This window comes from Patiria miniata, unplaced genomic scaffold, assembly GCF_015706575.1.
Source record: "Patiria miniata isolate m_02_andy unplaced genomic scaffold, ASM1570657v1 HiC_scaffold_21, whole genome shotgun sequence".
In the NCBI taxonomy this organism is placed as follows: domain Eukaryota; kingdom Metazoa; phylum Echinodermata; class Asteroidea; order Valvatida; family Asterinidae; genus Patiria; species Patiria miniata.
The window spans coordinates 5,859,612-5,878,610 of NW_024037060.1; the positions used below are offsets into that span (position 1 = coordinate 5,859,612).

The following is an 18,999-nucleotide window of genomic DNA, read 5'->3' on the forward strand; positions in this document are numbered from 1 at the left end:
GAATAAAAGACCTCCTCGTCCAAGGAAACAGGCCATTGTGCGCAATGACAATGAGACAGCAATCAGTGGATACAAGGATACCACCTGTGGTCTGTTCTCATGGCTACAGAAGAACTATTGCCAAAACAACTAATAACAAACACTGCAAGAGAAACACTGAAAGCATTTTTGTTTTAACTTTCTTCCCAACTCTTGGCATTTTCTAATACCGAGATGTTGTAGAGTATTCCTTCTTCTTTTTCAGAATTTATACAAAAGAGCGTGAATTAATAACTCAGAGTCTCCTCCACATGGGATTTGTATTAGAATCAGTTGTCAAGGCAGTCGAGGTGAAACAAAGAAGACAAAATAAAATTTGTGACGACGGTTCCCAAATAAAGTAGATCCGCATCAGTTAAGTTCTTGTACAATCCACTCCATGCGAAGATTCATTTAAGAAAAATGTTGTCGGCGAGCACATATGGCGACTGTGCTTTGTAAAAATAAGATATTTTTAAGATCTTTGGTTGTCGATTCACGATTGGTATATATCTGCGTTTTTCCCAGGAGATTTTCTTTGACTAAAGTATTGATAGAGATCCTTATGTCAATTAAAGGTATGTAATGATGCCACGTGTACCAAAACTATACCTGTGTATGAGTAAACACGGGCACAACACAATTCAAAGTTTTGGTGAAGGAAGAAGCCACACTTTTATTTTTTACAATACATATTGAAATCTATCTCAGATTAAAACAGTTAGGGCCTACTATTTAACTGTAAATATCAATGAACCACAAAACGCTCATTACCCTTTGGGGAAAAAATCTGGTTATGGCCATTTTTTTTTTTGGTGGACTTGTAAAACGGTATTTTGCACTCTTTCCAGAATGACGCCCAAAAAAAGCACGGGGAAGAAACACACAACTTTATGTACAGTAAATATTAGAACAAAAAAATTGATCTTTAAACTTTGGCACAACACTATCTTCGCACGCGCTGTGGGTGTGTTGGCTTACATTTCATCCGGTCTTGTTGCACGATGAACGCGTTGCTTGGTAACATTATCGATGTACCGAAAATTACTTTAAAATAGCCTAAAATAACGGAAATCTCTTCAACGAAATTTGTGAAATAAAATCAAGGATCAACTCACCAACTTGCACTTTTATCCAAGAGTCTCAGTTGTTCTCTATTTCCGTTTAGTGTCCAAGCTTCTTATTACTCCACTGTTACTAAGTCAAGCACTTCCTAGAGAGGGCTACCGAGTCAACCGTGCGCGGTGTCTCTAACTTAAGTGATGAGCCGCGTCGTGTTGTAATACCGGAGTATACTCCTCCCCGGGAAGTCAACTTCTGTGTGTACGTAACTAAGGCGACGTCGACATGGAAACGGTACATAAGAAGACAAGCAGCCTAGACTACGGGACAAAAAGAAAGAAAGAAAGCGCGCCTTAGGCCTCGCATACTTAAGCAACCAGACAGTGATTCACTCAACCAGTGCCTATTCAGTCTTTCTCTCGCGCGGGCGTGTTTATGGCAGGTTTGTGTCAATCCTCTTTGTCGTACCAAGCCCACCAGAGACTGAGAATTGAAGGTCTTCTATTATGCCTTAGATAACGTAATGGTGCTGATGAATAACAATGGTAAAAGTCTACCCAAAAAAATCCTTATAGGGCACAACGCAACTTTAATGTCCCATGCCTAACGGAATCAGGCACCACGCCTGGTGTTGAGTCTGAAGAGAAAATTCATAGCGGAACTTCCAGGAAGTTGCCGCGTGCGTGATTGACACAGACACGTTGTCCGATTCCGTTATTTGCATGCCATTTTATGATCGCAGAAAACGTATTATTTCACCTTTGAAAGTATTAGCAACAAAATATACTACTTTCTGCACTACTCCTAGAAATTTCCTAGAGCAATATGAATTTTCTTTAATTCATGACCTCGAATATAATGACCCGCAATTTATATCTGATTTATAAAGAAAGGACAAATAGATTAATCTTTGTCATCCGTCAACATATAGGATTAGAAACATTTTTCGAGTAAATTTGAGAACGCTTCATTTATAATTGAAAACCAAAAACGTCTTAATACTGATTTGTCATCAAACATTCGCTTAGTGATGAGAAATGGTATTGTATTTCAAAACTTTTTTTTTATTCTTTCCTGATTACGTAGTATTTCACCCCACGGAGAGCTTATGAATGAAAACGCTCATCCTTGAGGCCCATGAGACGGGATTTTATGGCCGGTGATTCTGCAGAAGGAAGCCTTTGTCCGGCTGAGGCTTGTCCAGTGAGTGTGAAGAAGACATAATAACGGTTGCTATAAACCAGAGGTTTGTTTAGGATGTTCGTGTGTTTGTTATGGATACCGGACAGACTGAACCAAATATTATGACAAGTTTTTGTTGTTTCTATGTCATTGGCGTAAGAATCTTTTCATTGATGGCTTAGTGATCAGAGATACCCATATGCATGTGGTGAACATCTCAGAATCAGGCAAACAGATGACTTTCGTCGCATTTTTATGCAACTGGTCTGTTTTGACATTTTAGGGCATCTTAGTTGCATGAGTTACGCTCTTGTGAAAACAAATTGATGTTTAGTCAAAAAGCTGTCGCCTCGATTAACAGGTACTTCTGGTAATAACTTGTTCGACAAGACCATAATATCGTCCCGATAATGTTGCACGTTATAACCCAGACTACCACTTTGCTAAGTAAATGGCATTAAAACGACTGTTGGATTTTTTTGGTGAATGCAGGAAATAAAACTTTACTGGCGTGAAACTTTGAAAGAAAGGAGAAATGCACTACGTGTACTTTGAAAATGAACATTAGAGCCCCCGCATGTGGGTTGTTCAGTGTTGAAATTCTACCCCAACGCACCACTCTATGTACGTCTCTAATCCGCTCATCCGTTTTACGTCAGCAACTTCACAATCCCCTTGAAATCCCAATGTTTGGCTTTTTTTCGATTGAGTACTTTTCTGTGTGTCATCAACTTGGTAGATTTTAAACCATCACTTCATGAGAGCACGTGTCCGGCTCACGTTGACTCTTGGTACCCCATAGTCCGTGACGTGTGTACTACCTGCACTGCCATTGGTTAATAATGAAGATTGTCAGATTACCATAGCAAGGATTGTGGTTCTGCCTGAGGTTCCCTAAAAACCGAAGCTTATGGTGCAGCCCTGTATTAAAATTCAAATAGACACCAATGATAAATGGCCACATCTCACGATTCTTTTGAAAATACTCAGAACTCTCACAGGTGATCAGGATCCACAGAAAAATGATAACCAACATGTAGTCTTTCATTTTTTTTAAAATTTTTGGGTGGGTTGACCATTGACTTTTTGAGATATTCTCACCTAAAGAAGAACACCCCTAAAACGAACAATGTTTCCCAAACTGAGCCATTTTGAAAAAGAATCCCTCCACAACATGGCTAAATAGCGTCACTTTCGGGCCCGATTGAATCCAAAATGCCCAGAAATGGAAGCTGCAAATCCAGGCCAGAGGTTCTGTGCCACATATCTTCAATTAACCAATCCATGGCAATCAGAACTCTCTAATATATAATATTTTGTTATAACTCTCTACGACTTTTATTCATGAGCTCGGCGGACGGATTTTTGGTCTATTTATACAGGTGTGCACCCTTATGAGACCGGTGTACGCGGGGACATCGTGCACGCTGTTGGTCGAACCAGGTTAGACTGAGAAAATGACAACATACATGTATATGATTTTATGAATCGAATTGTTTTTTTTTTTCAATTATTCTTAATCAATTTATAGGCCAAGAGTCCTTTTTCTCAAGTGAAACACGGATCCGGAATGGCGGTATACCGCGAGCGTTTTGGTTTGGGATACTTGAGGAATTTTCAACTGATTTTCATTGATTTCAAATACATTTCAAAGCTCCTTTCTCCGTGCTTTTCTTCTCCTATTAACAGAATTTCATTCGTAATATTTTACTTCGAAAAAAAAGTCCACTTTGTTTTGTATTTTAGGCGTTTGCAACGCTCTGAAAAAAAGGGCTTTTAGTTTTGGTCGTTTCTGGGTTTTTTTCTGACGAACAAAGTATCCGCCTGAATTATTTTCGGGCCATAAACAATTCGATATTGTACATGCATTATTTCTCAACTAAACATAGACGTTCTTTCTTTGTTCGATGTCTCAATCAGAAGTAAATAAGCTTTGTTATACAAGAAACAAAATATTCATTCAACAATCAATGTTGAGGGATGAAAGTTGAAAAACTAAAATCTGTATCTGAAGTGAAAAGATAATATTTCGTATAATGCGTTATTTATTGTCTAATACCTCCTCCCCTGAGTGACCCATATTTCTTTTACCTGAGGTTACTTTTACCTGAGGCAAGGTAACAGCTCAAGGTAACGTTTAGCAGCGGGTTGTTATAATGGCTGTTTGTTATGGATACGAGCCACGTGTGATTTGTTTGTCGTCGTGTGTCTGCGTAATTGGCCGTGCACGGCAGCAGACAAGACAACAGTTATAATTGGTTTTCCTTGAATTGGAGTAAACCAGCGGCGCATCCAGCCTGGCAACTTGCCCCTTTCGTCTTTGCGACATTTTGGCTTAGACACGGCTATGGCTTACAATTACGCGTTATCTATGGGGAGCAACTGGCCGGAGCCACTTCTCATAGACACGTGTGTGTTATTGCCGGCCGTATAGCCACAAGTAATTCGGACGCGACCATTATTTTCTAGCAGACGGTGAAGTCCCAATCAATTCGCAAAACTATTTTTTTTAATTACTTTTTTTTTATTTTAATAAGAAACCTTTGGGGGAAAACCTACCCGCACTTAACATCTGGAAAGGTTTCATGGGAGTTGAAGATGTATGTCCATAGGGATTAACACCTTTTGGGAGTCCAGTTAAATTTAGTCGATAAAAAAAGACTGCCGTAGGCCTATATGAAAAGTCACGTGAAAACATTAATTCCTAAGAAATATTAATATGTTTTGTATTTGGAACAGAACACACCATGGTAGTTAGTTACAGGCCGATCCAAGCTTTGAAACGCCAAAACCAAACTCGATAGAAAAGGTGAGTATATTTACTTTTTAAAAATATTTAAGTAACCAAAAAGAGCACGCTAATAACTTGTAAACATCTCCTTTTTGCTGTAAAACTTCCTCGTTATATCCGGAATCATACCAGCCCTTGAATCCAAACCAACACAAAGCGAAACAGAGGCAGAACATGAAAACAACTCATGCGTTCGAATATAACTTTATTAAACATTGAACACGATTTTTTTTTCACGCGCAAAGAAACAAGTTGAAACGATTTACACTCTTTCGTGAACTATTTAACTACAAAGCGGACAAAAGCAAGGTGCACAAAGGAAAGTAAATTATTTATACAACCTCAACCCCACAGTATCTGCGAAACATACCTACGGAGAAGATGCTTGAAATTTGAAGAAAAAAAAATTTGATTCAATGCATAATAATAATGGCAATGTACGGGCTGTTTATTTTAAAGATTTGTAAAATTAGCACTACTGAAGAAAAAAAACCACTACTGCAGCTTTACTTTGTATAAGGTTCTTTAATCGATATTTCATAATTAAAAAAAAAATACATCGTAGATCACTTATCTACTTCGACTTTCATCTGATTAAATTCGTTGAAGTAAGAATTCAAAATGCTCTGTGTATTGATCATCAGTATATATAATTTCGACTTGCGCAAATCAAATAAAACATCCAACAATAATACTTTGTTTGGAATTATTAGACATTTCTTGAAGTTACCGTTGCCCCCCATATATTGTTCCTTCTGATGATTAAAAGTTCAAATATAATTAAAGGCCTAGAGGATCATTTGCTTTTCATACTTTTTGTTTCGTTTCCAATAAAAACACCACTCAAAATCCAAAGAAGAATGTTCAAAACTTAAACTGTTAAAGTTTCAGCTCAGTGGATATTACACTTTTCGAGAAAACAGTGAAAAACCTTGCACAATCTTTTGATCACGAAACACGATTTCGTCTATGGCTCTCTTTATTAAAAAAATATCTAGTAAATGACGGATCGTTGGAAACCACCTACATTTCTTGATTTCCTGTAAATGACAGCAAGCCAGACGGAATAATCTCACGGCACTCTTAAGTGCCAGTACGATCTTTAGTCCAAGTAAGCATTTTAATAAGAACTCGTTAGGATATCTTGGGGATAATTGAAGTGATTCTATATGCCTTTAATGTATCTTCAGTATTATATCGATGGCAAACATACACAAGTCGTATAAAAACTGTTCTGTGTAAAGAAAACCACTAATTTCCCTCAATAGTCACCGTAAACTTATGTATTATAATTATAGAGCCCTTGCTTAGAGCGCCCTCACATAAGACAAGTTTTGAACTTGCAGTAACACTGAGAGTACAGTGAGGGCGCGTTAAGCAATGGGTCAATAAGCCAGTTCGGTATTCCAAAATAGTCTGGTGCACAGCAAATGCACCCAAGGCTATGGGGGACGTGGTAACCAAATCTGCATTTTTAATATGTGCAATCGAAACGCGATGGAACTTTCGTTCTCACAAAAGTTTTGACGCACAAGACACCTTAAAACACTTCGCTGTCCAAAGTTTTTTTTGCAAAATGTTATACTTCAGAACACGATGATCTCTTCAATTTTGCTGGTACCCCGTTATGCTCTTGCACGCATACGATGACTGTTATCCCGAAAGACAAATCAGCAAATCTTGATGTGCACATGCGCAGTTGGAGTACCGAACTCGCTTATTGCATAGTCATAACTTATTACGTCACTCAGACTGGCGAACCAGTTGGTGCATCACCGACGTTGACGCGCCGCCATCCCGTTGACATTTTGACGACTTTGTATCTACGGTAGTCTCGATACTCCACGTAGACGATGACAGCGACCAACAGAAGCACCAGCAACGAGCAGCAAAGTATGATGGCCGCTACTGCACCTCCACCAAGACCACCCTCGTCTTTAGAACCGTCTCGAGAAACACCTGTAATTGGAGAAATAAGAACAATTCCGATTCCGATTTAAATTAATTTCGAAAATAAGACCTATGGTATGCATTTTTAACACGATTAAACAGATAATTGAGTTATTGCAGTCCGCTATTTTCAAATAATTATACTGAAAACATTTGTCCTTTTAGGCAAAAAAGTGTGACTTACCACTAAAGTTTGGGGGAAGATGCTTGTCTATTTCGATTTCTGGGAAGAAATATAGACAAGAAAGTTAATTCATTTTTCCACTGCTCACTACTCAACATTGTCTTGCTCAAACCTCAAACAAATGGTTAAAATTACTTTTACATAGTTAAAAAAGAGTCCGACATTTCTCTTTGCTTTCTAACCTGATTTTTTTTTAACACAATTCAAGTTTACGTTTGCAATCATTCATATAATTATGTCGAATAATCCCTAAAATCGATGTTTAGTTGTGGCTTACTCGTGAGCAAACATTAAACTTCCGCGGACGGGTCTATTTTGAAACCCCGTCCAGAAATTTGAGACGTAAGCTTACTTGTGACTTGGAAGGATTCCTTGTCGACCCCTAGCCGACTGACTACAGGGCTCTCTGAGCTAGTGAATGCCCGGATCAGCTGTGAGCGTATGCCGTCTTCCGTGACCAAGCTCCCGCCTTTGAATCGGACCTTGAAGTCAGCGATGATGCTTCCCCGGCGAAATGACGCCACGAAGCAGCTACTAAGATCATCGGGGTAGACGTCGGATAAACCTGTCAGAATCTATCGTTTAGCAAAAAATCAAGGGGGAAACCATTCATGCATATATTGAGATATTAAATTCATTTTCAGTGCTTCAGTTTGAGGAGACAGTGAAGGCGTGGCCGTCATAACGGTGTACAAGTAATCCAACATTTGAGTTATTAACTAGCTTACACTCTAATAGAACATGACTTTTTGAAACTTACTGGCACGGCTTTTAAGAGTTTATCTCTCTTGAAACGAAGATATTTTTTTCTCAATACTTTCGGGATATTTTGTTCCTTCAAAATGATTCCAAACACCTTGTGACAAAAAGATCAGAAATTTCAAGATGGACATTTGACAAGGAAGGGGTTGAGAAGTCGGTGTATTTATCTATGAGAAGTCAACTTGATGTTTCAAATCGTTTGCTTTAACGTTTTTAAAGTAATCACAGTCACGTGAGAACTCACCTCAGAGCAAACTATGCCACTGTAAACTTTGAACTTCTCCGAGTTGCGATCCTCTAAATCCGATGTAAATACCGCCTCCTGCCCATCGATACTAAGTATTCGGAATCGTCCCGAATACTCCTGAGACACTGCGACTTCGGGTACCAATGACACGATACTTGTTCCGCCGGGGATAGCAGGTTTCGTTCTGCCAGGAGTCGATACTGCAACCGAATGAGTGCCTCCCTGTGTTATCGATGCCACATCGGAGGAAATCGCGGTGGCCATTGAAGCCTGCGTCCCATGATCGAATCCCAGAAGCGTCGATTCTTCGATTCTTCGAACGGACACCGATGATCCATCAACCTGTAATCCAGCCACCGCTCGGTCGCCGGACCCGAAAGCCGCCGCCAGGTGTGAACGGATGTCATCGGCATTGAGGGCGCCCTTCGTTCCAACCTCAAACACAGCGACCACACTCCCCGATCGAAATCCAGTTGTTTGACAGTGGCTGGGATTGCTGCTGTACGCTTGGCTGAGAATATCAATAACCTAACAAGAATTATGAAACAAAGACGGTTGTTCAGCTTCCGGAAGGAAAATTAAGGCTCTTAAACGCCCATGTCACAGAACAAATGCAGGCATTTATCCTTGGGCCTTTTCACAAGAACCATGCGCCAAAGAAGGACACAATGCAACCATTTTGCACATACGTACAGAGCAAAAATTTGCGGTAGCAAAGTTTCAGCTGTGATATTAAAAGACAAGACTAACCAAATCAAGCAAAACTGGTCACCAACCATTTTGTCAAAGCGGTTTCCTTAGTCATTCAATTCAAACCTTTGGGCAAAGGTGAAACTTAAGCAAGTCTAATTTACAAGTAACAATGAGTCAGTCAGTGAGTCAGTCAGTGAGATGGAAACAGGACTGTAGCCTATAGCCCTCTGGGGCCAGCACGAAAACCCGCAGCGTCAGCGCGCCAGACGAACGCACCTGATAAACACGGGTGCATAATCGTCGATGAGACTCATAATAATACTCTTCAATATCAGCGCTCTACGTCATTCTCACCGTTGAGGGAGTACTTGTGCACAAAGATAAAAAAGAACACCTTTGACTACTCACCGCATTGCAGACTGCATGACTGTACTCCTTATAGAGGGCGGTGTTTCTGTCTTCAAGTTGACTGGAGTACGTGACCTCGTAGCCATCCATTGTCAGAATCGTAAACTGGCCCTCAAAGTGATGGGGATTGGCTTCACCTGCAGCTAACAATCAATAACATTTTAATAATTTTTTTTCTCTTAAACTAAGGACAACAATCGCTTAGTGGTGAATAATTTAGGCACAATCTTAAGCACCTGTTGTAAATTAATGGTCAGTTATTGGCTACACCAAACGCATGCACCCAAGACGCCGAATAATAGGTATTCATTTCAATCCAGAAGAAAACTTTCCTTACAATTTTGGTTTTCCCTCTCTTTTTTTGTTATGTTTTTTTGGAACAAGTCGTTTTTTTGTCTAAATCTTCCCACTTCCCGGCATCCTAAATGCAATCATGTTTTCATAAGATGACTTGACGGAATCATTGTAAACCAACCTGACTTGGTCGCAAGCGTTGTCAAACTTCCTTCTTTTGGGTCATCGTCGCCTGCAGCTTGGTCTCCTTCTCCAGTCGCCAAGTCGCCGTTGGATCCTGATGCCCGATACGCTACAGTTGTCCGCTGATCTGACACTGTAGACAGTTCCACCGGTTCCGGACTGGGTTCCACCGGTTCCGGACTGGGTTCCACCGGTTCTGGACTGGGTTCCACCAGTTCTGGACTGGGTTCCACCGGTTCCGGACTGGGTTCCAAAGGTTCCGAACTGGGTTCCACCGGTTCCGGACTGGGTTCAACAGGTTCCGGACTGGGTTCCACCGGTTCCGGACTGGGTTCAACAGGTTCCGGACTGGGTTCCACCGGTTCCGGACTGGGTTCCACCGGTTCCGGACTGGATTCCATCGGTTCCGGACTGGGTTCCACCGGTTCCGGACTGGGCTCTGGTTCGGGATCGGGCGAAGCGGGCTCTTTTACTTCTCCCACAACAATGTCTACTGGGAGATTCTCTGTTGTCAACTGGAACACTGTACTGCCGCTCGATTGCCGCGGCTCAGATGATGCGGTTGTGTGAAATTGCTGGTCGTAATTGGGCAGTGGTACGTGTTCGGGTATCGGCTCTGGTTCAGGTTCAGCCACGGCTGAGACAGTTGTCCGTTGGCTGTCCTCGAATAATACGCGGTCATTCGTTTTCAAAGTTGGAGAAGCAGTTTGTGGAATGCTTCCATGTGATGTGAGCTCTGGTAAAGGATTGGGTCGAGAATCTGACCTCCCAAGCGTGGACTGATACATTGTGACTTCATCCAAGGAAGGTCTAGCTGCGGTGCTTTGTGGTAACAGTGCTTCTGCTGGGGTTCCAGCCTCAGGGTCAACAAAGATCACGCCCACCATATCAGTGTCACGGGATGTTGTCTGAAAATTGTCTTCTACCACAGATTGAGTCGGCGATGGATACGGACTTGGTTCTGACTCGGCTGTCGGATTCAAATTTTGCCTTGGTGAATGAGCTTGCTGATTGATTGGAATCTGACCGTCAATTATGACCCCTGACCTCATCGTTGACCGCTGCAGTGAGGTCGTTGGAGACGACAGAACTTCGTCGGTCGACCCTGATTCCAGACGAACGTGGGTTGTGAATGTTGGTTCTGGTTTAGGTGAAGTAGACGATCCTACCTGTTGAAATGTTCCGTCACTACAGCACCTTTGTCAATTCCTGGATTTTGCTCGGGAATTGGGGTTGTAAGCGAAGAGAGCATATCTGGTGCTCGAAATTTAGGTGTAGTACGTGGTTCTGGTTCTGGTTCTGGTTCTAATGCAGATTTTGGCTGATGTTCCCCTTCAGTGAAACTCCGAGAGGTCACAGAAAGAACTGATTCTGTCTGTGGTTTTTGCTCGGTTTGTGTTACACTGGAGATCACAGTTGACTGGATCGATTCGGCCTTTAATTCCGGCTTCGGCTTATGTTCGGATTCTTCTTCGATTATGATTGAGGAACTTGTTGAAAATTGTTCAGAAGGTTGAACTGTGTGCGCATGTTCTGAGGTGTCTTCCAGTTCCTTGAATAATGAATTTTCTCTGATATGGTAATTTTTGTCGCTGATTTCAGTGACAGGCATTGGATATTCTGTGGTCTGTTTCTCATCAACTTTTATTGGTACACCTTTGTCTCCCAATTTTTCAGTTCCTTCGGTAGCGGGGGTTGCACTCAAATCAGCCAGGGGTATGACTGTGTGCTCCTCAATCAATTCGACTTCCCAGAGAAAGAGATGCGGCTGAGAAATGCCAGGCTTTGATTTTGAGGTGGGTGTTTTAAGTGCCCCCTCTGTGGTTGGCAATGCATTCACTTCCTCGGTTTCCAACTGTAAACTTGCTCTGGTTGATGGTGTATCAGTGCTGCCAACTTTAGTTGGTGTTGGAGCATTTGAATATTTGGACTCTCGAGGTAAGGGATTGTCACTTCCCTGGATATGTATCTCTTGGTTAACTCTTTCTGCTGGCCGATGAACAGCAGTAGTCATTTTATCTTGTGCCTGGATTGCTCCCTCGCTAGTAACGGGTCTTTCGACTGGTTTTTCGGATGAAGGTTTGCGCTGGGAGACACTTTCACTGCCAGAAACATGTAAAGCTGATTCACTTTCTTCGATTTCTGTGGTCCGATCTATAAAAGAACTACTTTCAGTCGAAGAATCTGTGTCTTGTAGTGGGCTCGAAGTTGTGGAGGCACGAGAAAATGGAGCATCTCCCACTTCATGCTCTTCAACAAACTCCACTTCCCAGAAAACAAGCTGCGGGTCTGAGTCGTTATTCACAGGTTGGGGTGTCACTGATGTTGAAACCTTGTCAGTCAAAGCACCGGCTTGGGTCACTAACTTGCCCTTAGTGATCTTAACTTGACTTTCGTCGGTGAAGTGGTCTTGTTGTGAAGTAGAAGTTGGAGAGTTGACGGCTTCAGGAAGCTCGTTATACCCTGTGCTCCTCATGAAAGCTTGAGAAGGCTTTGGAGAGAAGGTACTTGTAACTGTGTTGGTATCTTTGATGGGAAACGGATTTGTGGTTGATTCTTTGAATGCAGGTAATTTTTCCTCGCCATTTTTGTAAGGTAAAGAATCAGCAGAATTAGTCACTGGTATCTTGGAGCTTGGAGTTTCTGCGTTACCCGGCAAGGTTGTGAGTTGCTGTGGTGACATCATTCTTTTTATACCAACCAAGATATCCACTGCTCCTTGGAAGGACAGACTATCTCCTCTTTCTGGCCCAGGAGCCTCGGTTTGGCTCTTGATGTTTGACTCTGATACCATGGATTCATGGTGTGTCGTCATAGGATAGGACTCGGAGAGGACTGCATCATCTGGTGTCGGAGATGAAGTATTGGGGAGAATCGGATGGTGATTATGGCGATGTTGATGGTGATGCTTGTGTTGCTTTTCCTCGTTTGTCTCATGCTCTTTGTCATTGTTTGCTTCTTTGTTTTCTGTTGCCATGGAATCCGGAAATGTTGAGGGTTGGGTCTCGGGGAGTTTGCCATAATCTGGTGTGGAAGGTGAATTGCTTGGGAGGTGGTGGTGATTCTCCTGTCTTGTGTCTTTGTTTGTCTCATGATTTTTGTCATTGTTGGTTTCAATTGCAATAGAATCTGATGACGCAGATGTTGGGTGGATCAGAGGCAGTGTAGCACCTTTGGTATCATCTATAGTAGCCGGTGTGGTTGGATGTTTCCCTGGTGACATTCTTTTTATACCAACAAGGATATCTACTGCTCCTTGAAAAGAGAGGATATCGCCTGCTTTGGCACCAGGGGCATCGGTTTGGCTTGATGGAAATTTGCCACTTCCAATGTCGGACTCAATTTCCAAGGAATCAGGTGGTGTTGTCTGAATATGGGTCTCGGGCAGGATTGCATAATCTGGTCCCAAAGATGAATTATTGGAGACACGTTGCTGGTGGTGATGATGATGATGCTTCTGCTTCATTTCCCCACGGATTTGGTCAATGCCGGCTTCTGTTGCCATGGAATCTGATGATGGGGGTGTTGGATGCATCTGCGGGAGTATTGCAGTCTTTGTTTCATCTTCATCAGCTGGTGCTGTTGGATGTTGCTCTGGAGACATCATTCTTTTTATACCAACAAGAATGTCCTCTGCTCCTTGGAAGGAGAGAACATCGCCTGGTTTGGCATCAGGAGCGTCGGTTAGGCTCGATGGAACTGAACTTTCAATCTTGGCGTTATGGGTGTCGTCTTTTTGAAGAGAAGCCTCAAAAATTTGAGAAGAATCTCTGGAAGTTGAGTCCGGTGTGGCAGTTGGTGAAACAGTGTATTGCTTGCGAAGCACAGTCTTGACTGTACTGGTACCTTCTTTCTCTTTAGGTTCTTGCTTGTTTGTAGGGAGGATGGTTCTGGTTTTCTGCACGTTGTCTTCTTTTATTTCGTCCTCACTAAGAGTCATATGAGGGAATACAGTCATTGATTGAGCATGGGTTAGGCTAGCATCATTAGGTCTCGGAGGACTGTCTGTGGGAAGATGATGATGACCGCCCACTTCTTTAGCTTCGTCTTTGTTAGGCCCATCCTCGATTGCCGCAGGGTAAGTGGAGCCACTTGCCAAACGAATCTCAGGGAGGATACTATCATCAGGTCTTGAAGACGAATTGCTGGCAAGTTTAGGATGGTGGTTTTCTTTGTGCACTGCATGCATGTCATCACTAAAGATTTCCGTTGGCATGGAAACTGGGGAGGTACTCGCCTGGTGTGTTTGTGAAGAATTGCTTCGAAGATGGTTAGGATGTTCCTCTCTGTTTCTAACTGCTTTACGTGTTCCGGGAGGGTTGGTGATGGTTGCCTCCGTTGCCATAGTGCCGTGGGATTCCATGACAACGGTCTCCGGATGATTCTTCATACGATTCTTTGGAAGGAAGATGGTGTCATTTTGTTGCGAAGCAATATCTCCCTGGGGCTGGTGGTGGTGGGGACGATGATGGTGGTGATGATGGAGTTCCTCTCTGGTTTCGTCTTCATCAGCGTCTTTTCCCGGGTTTGCCTCGTCACCACGTACTTGGTGCATGCCATTATTGTTAACAAGGGCATCCTCTGTTTCCACAGAATCTGGCAGGGCAGTCTTCACTGGAATGCCCGAGAAGAGAACGTCTTCGCTGACTCTGGGAGACGAAGTACTCGGAGTGAGATGGCTATGGTTACGATGATGGTGGTTGTTTACATGTTTTCCGTGTTCCGTTGACAAAACACCTGTAAGATAAGGCACCACATAGTTGGGTTAATTTTATCCTTAACAAGTAAATTCGGGCCTGAGAAACACATGTCTATAATTTTGCAATTTAATCTACAGCTTGCAGTTCCTGTTGTTGCTGAGAAATACAAATGCTTCGTGACATATTGCCTTGCAATATATCGTAAATGGGACAGAAATAACAAGAAGTCAATCACATTTTAATCATGGACATACAGACCTACATGGACCCACACTATACCCGTTTGGAACTTACTAAAGCACGCCATTTAAGATATCCTTATTACAGTCAACAGCCCCACGTCAGTTTTTGACGTCTTAAAAATGTCAGTATTTTTTGCTCTGAAAAAAAGTGCCCCAGGGCTGTTGATGACGAGACCATATCAAGACAAATTGGTCTACCAGTGTTAAAATTAACTTCATTTCAGTCTGACCTTGTGTTGAATGTGCTCTTTGTATGTAGCGCCAACAAACAGTTTACTGCATATGGGAATCGCTCGAGGAGTTGAGGACTGGGTTGAAAAGTGCAAATGGGACACATTTGGCCTATTTTGTTGAAGGAAAATGATTGATTGTGCGCGAGCGCTAATGCACCCAGCCTATAGTAGCTGGTATCTCCGTGTACAATGGGAATTCTAAACTGCGTGGAGGAATTTCTGGAATTTTCAGCCATGATTGTTACAATGGACCTTTTTATTAATAAATACATAATTATACACGCATGCGCATAAATGGGCCTGGTGGCCAAATGCGAATATGTACAAGGCTACAAACACTCGGGTCATTTTCTCTCAATTTGTCCAGGATTTGTCGCTTTATTCTTTAGAAAATCCCCTTAAATCGTCATGGACATTACTCTCTGGCCTACTGGGTTATTTTTTTTTGGGGGGGGGGAACAAAATAAAGACTGAAACAAGGTTTTTTGGGGGGCACAAATTAAAGACCGAAAAAAGTAGCTTTCGTCCCGTGCGCACGAGGTCTAAGGAAATCAGCTGGCAGTGTTCCTCTTTTCACCCGTGAAAAGAATATTTTTTTTCATACCAACAACCACTTTTCGGGCCGAATCGTGGTTCGCGCCGAGCTGAACCGCGGGCTTGATCACGGTCTGTGCCGTGACGTCGTTGCGCCGGCGCAGCCCGTGATTTAGCCCGCGTTTCTGCCCGGCACGATTCAGCACCGGCACCGCGATTCGGCCCGAAACGGAAATAAAAGAGAGTAGGACCTACACAGTAGAATAATATTTGCAGGCAATATGTTGTTGAAAATATCACTGTGAAGTGCTTGGCACAATATATCTCTGGCTATTTTAAGGCATGGTCGTCACGCTCTCTGACTATGGTGTTCATTATGCTAGACAGTCGTTATATATCCTGTCGTGTAATGTACATGTAGTTGGCGTGTATTATCCTAATCTGCAGGTATGAAAAACGATCCGTAGGCTCCTGTTTCTCTTAGTAAGACCGAAGTTGAAAAAGTCTGAGAGGTTCTAGCACACCGTGTACGATGTAAATTTACATAATTAATTGGACACCTGTTAAACGTCTACATGTATATTTTAACAGTTTAAAGGCTTACAAAAAAAGAAGGAAGCATCGTAATGTAAATTTTGTATTTTGTATCGCAATGTAAATTTTGTATCTTTACTAAATACAAAGTACTTAATATTTTAATTTGAGGGTGTAATCTGGCCACCACAATGAGGGGCCAGAATTGAGATGGACAACATTTGCAAACATTCAAAAGAGAAAATGTCAATATATTAATGGCGCGTGGAAGAAGTTCGTTAGGGCAAAACAGGGGGTCGTAAGGTCAAATTCGAATTTGTTGGGTTATCGATAGGGCACGGATATATCTTTCATTTGATATACATCTTGTCTCAAGGGGCTACGGGAGCACAAAACCTTTCAAATCGATTATCTCCAAAGTGTTGTTGCGTGCCCGGGCTGCTAACGTCCTTGTGCTTGGCACGGCACGACGAAATCATGAAAATATCCTACCTGATTGTAGGTAAATAATAAGGTCAAGCATCCTATAAAATCGATGCACCTGATATGCGGCCATTTTCGAGAAAAGAGGAGTTACCAGTTTTTTTCACGATGGTTTAGGACCAAACCAAAGACCGTTCAACCGAAACTATACATGTATATGCTTTGCATTGAGAAAAACATGATGATGCATTTTCACAGTTTTCCCAAACAGTATACCCACTGAGCTGAACTTTCGACAGGTTAGTTTATAAATAACCTGTTTCAGATTAGTTGTAATCGGCCAAAACAGTTTTAGCAAACGGGGTCCATTATCGTTTAAGGTGCACGCGCATTTTAGCAAGCGTACAAACTCGGAGCAATGAGTGCACACGCTATGATCTGCGCGCGAGCGTCAGCCGCCTCATGATTGGCTTCTTATTGTGGTGGGGGATTAATTTTAGAAGAAAGGAATATACAATCTTACCATGGTTACTCATCAGCAATGATACCACCAAGACAGTGATGACACCGGTAGGTGTCTCCATGGCTGATTAGGGAAAAGCTATAAGCGTGGAACACTCACCGTAGCTTCCAACTATACCTAACTGCACCCAGCCCAAACCTGACTGAACTTCAAAACAAGTTCATGTCTGTTCCCTTACATATCTAGCAAGTCACGCGGTCATCCGACATGCACTACTTGTTCAGGGAACAAAAACTCCCGCTCACTCTTTCTGTCAGCAGCCAACAATGATTATATTCTACGTGGCGTTTTAGCCTTGCTCTTGTCGCCATTTTAAGAGAATATCTCGGTAATTCAGCCTCGAATCAAGACAATGTGTTGACCTAGTTCATCAATCTTTGTCCAAAACCGTTACTGGTATAGTAGTTTCATGGGGAAAAAGTTGAAGGTTTTTTTTTTCTAATTAGAAGGGATTTTTTTTTAAAATCGAACATGACTTGTTCGAAATAGCTTGTGCGATGTTTCAAGCCAACTGCACTAATCAAATTTATAAAAAAAAAAAAAAGATTAAAAAGTGGTGGTGTTGTTGTTGACACATCAATGGTTATCCTTTATATATTTGTATGTAAGCCTATGCAGATTTCCTCACAAATTTACCAATTTACAGGAAATAGAGATCAGTACCTCACCAAGAGATATAATGTCATCAATAACTGGATAAAGTTTAAAGTTATTATTCACATTGGTGATGAATACTTTGTAAGAAAACAAATATGTATTTTATAACGCGCAAATTTAATGTCTCGCTGCTGCTGCTTGACAATGTGAGCTATTGGGTGAACCTATAGACCTTATCACGCTGCCACCATTTCAGTCAAGTTCCCTGTATCCAATAACAGTACTGAATGATAATACTTTTTGTGCAAAAAGGGAACCAGACTATTTTCCTTCCAGCCTCGCTTTGGTTACGTTGATTTGAATAGAAAACATCAAGGTGGCCGCAACATGATAATGGTCTATTGGCTCCAATTACGTCTAGCTTGTAAAATATTGAACGTTGCTGAAGTGGACATAAATTCATGGAGACTGGTCCCCTCCACCCCCCCCCCCCCTCACCCAGCAAGACTCAGACAGAATAGCAAACTTAATTCACAGAATGCTGATTCCAATTCAATTTTTCCTCGTTTGTATTTTCCTTCACCCTGGTCTGTCCTCTCCCCGTGCCTACCTTGATTTGTCGAGGCTGTCCCCAGCCCATGAACTGGGTCAATCGACATGCGTGAACGACTGATGCCAAAAGTTCACTCCTCACATAACCCACGCGCGCCAGACAGCGTCATATCCGTCGTAAGCCTTGCTCTGAATGCCGAACAATAAAAGCTAAGCTGCCCGTCTTTGTGAGTGAATAATGGCGACAATCCATCACGAACTGTCAAAATGTCTGGTGTCAAGGGTTCATTTTGTTACTGACTGTCATCTCCGAAGACGGGCTCTGTTATGATTGATACCCCTAAAAAAATTCAATAAATAAATCTGTCTGGGTCTAATCTAGTTTCAAATCCGGGTTCATGGACAGAGTTGTCAGTACCCGTTGATTGCAGTAATTGTTTGCATGTACACCGTACAGATGGAATAAGCAAGTATATCTCAGTTTGATCTAGTCGGTTTTGAGCAAAATTTGAAACTTTTTATCGCGTGACCCGCGGATCTCCGGTTTACAAGCTCTGCTGTTTTGGCGACCTCCTCCACTTTTGTTCAATCAAAGTTTCATAAGTGCAGGTGCATGTGCTGTTATTTCCTATGAAGTGAATAAGTGAAAATAAATGAACTGAACTGAACCGAACTTAGGTTTTATGAAATACAGACTCATTGGTGGTATTGCACATGCTCACGCATAGAAAATTAGGAGAGGGGCCAGTCACGCATAGGCGTAGCCAGCGGGGGGATAAGGGGGGTATTTACCACCACCCCCCAATAGTTTGTAAAGACTGCCCTTTTCCATTTAAATCCCCTTTTTCAACGGGCTTACCCCCCCCCCAATAATTTGTAAAGAGTGC

General features: G+C 42.1%; 1 protein-coding gene across 1 annotated transcript; it reads right to left on the reverse strand.

Annotated features, from left to right (window-relative positions):
- Window positions 1–5,996: 5,996 nt before the first annotated feature.
- Window positions 5,997–17,024, reverse strand: LOC119729853. Its single transcript, XM_038202648.1, is given in 8 exon segments — window positions 5,997–7,012; window positions 7,188–7,226; window positions 7,540–7,762; window positions 8,194–8,724; window positions 9,298–9,434; window positions 9,773–10,972; window positions 10,975–14,511; window positions 16,964–17,024. Coding segments are annotated over 8 exon segments (5,940 nt in total). The 3' UTR covers window positions 5,997–6,800.
- Window positions 17,025–18,999: the final 1,975 nt, after the last annotated feature.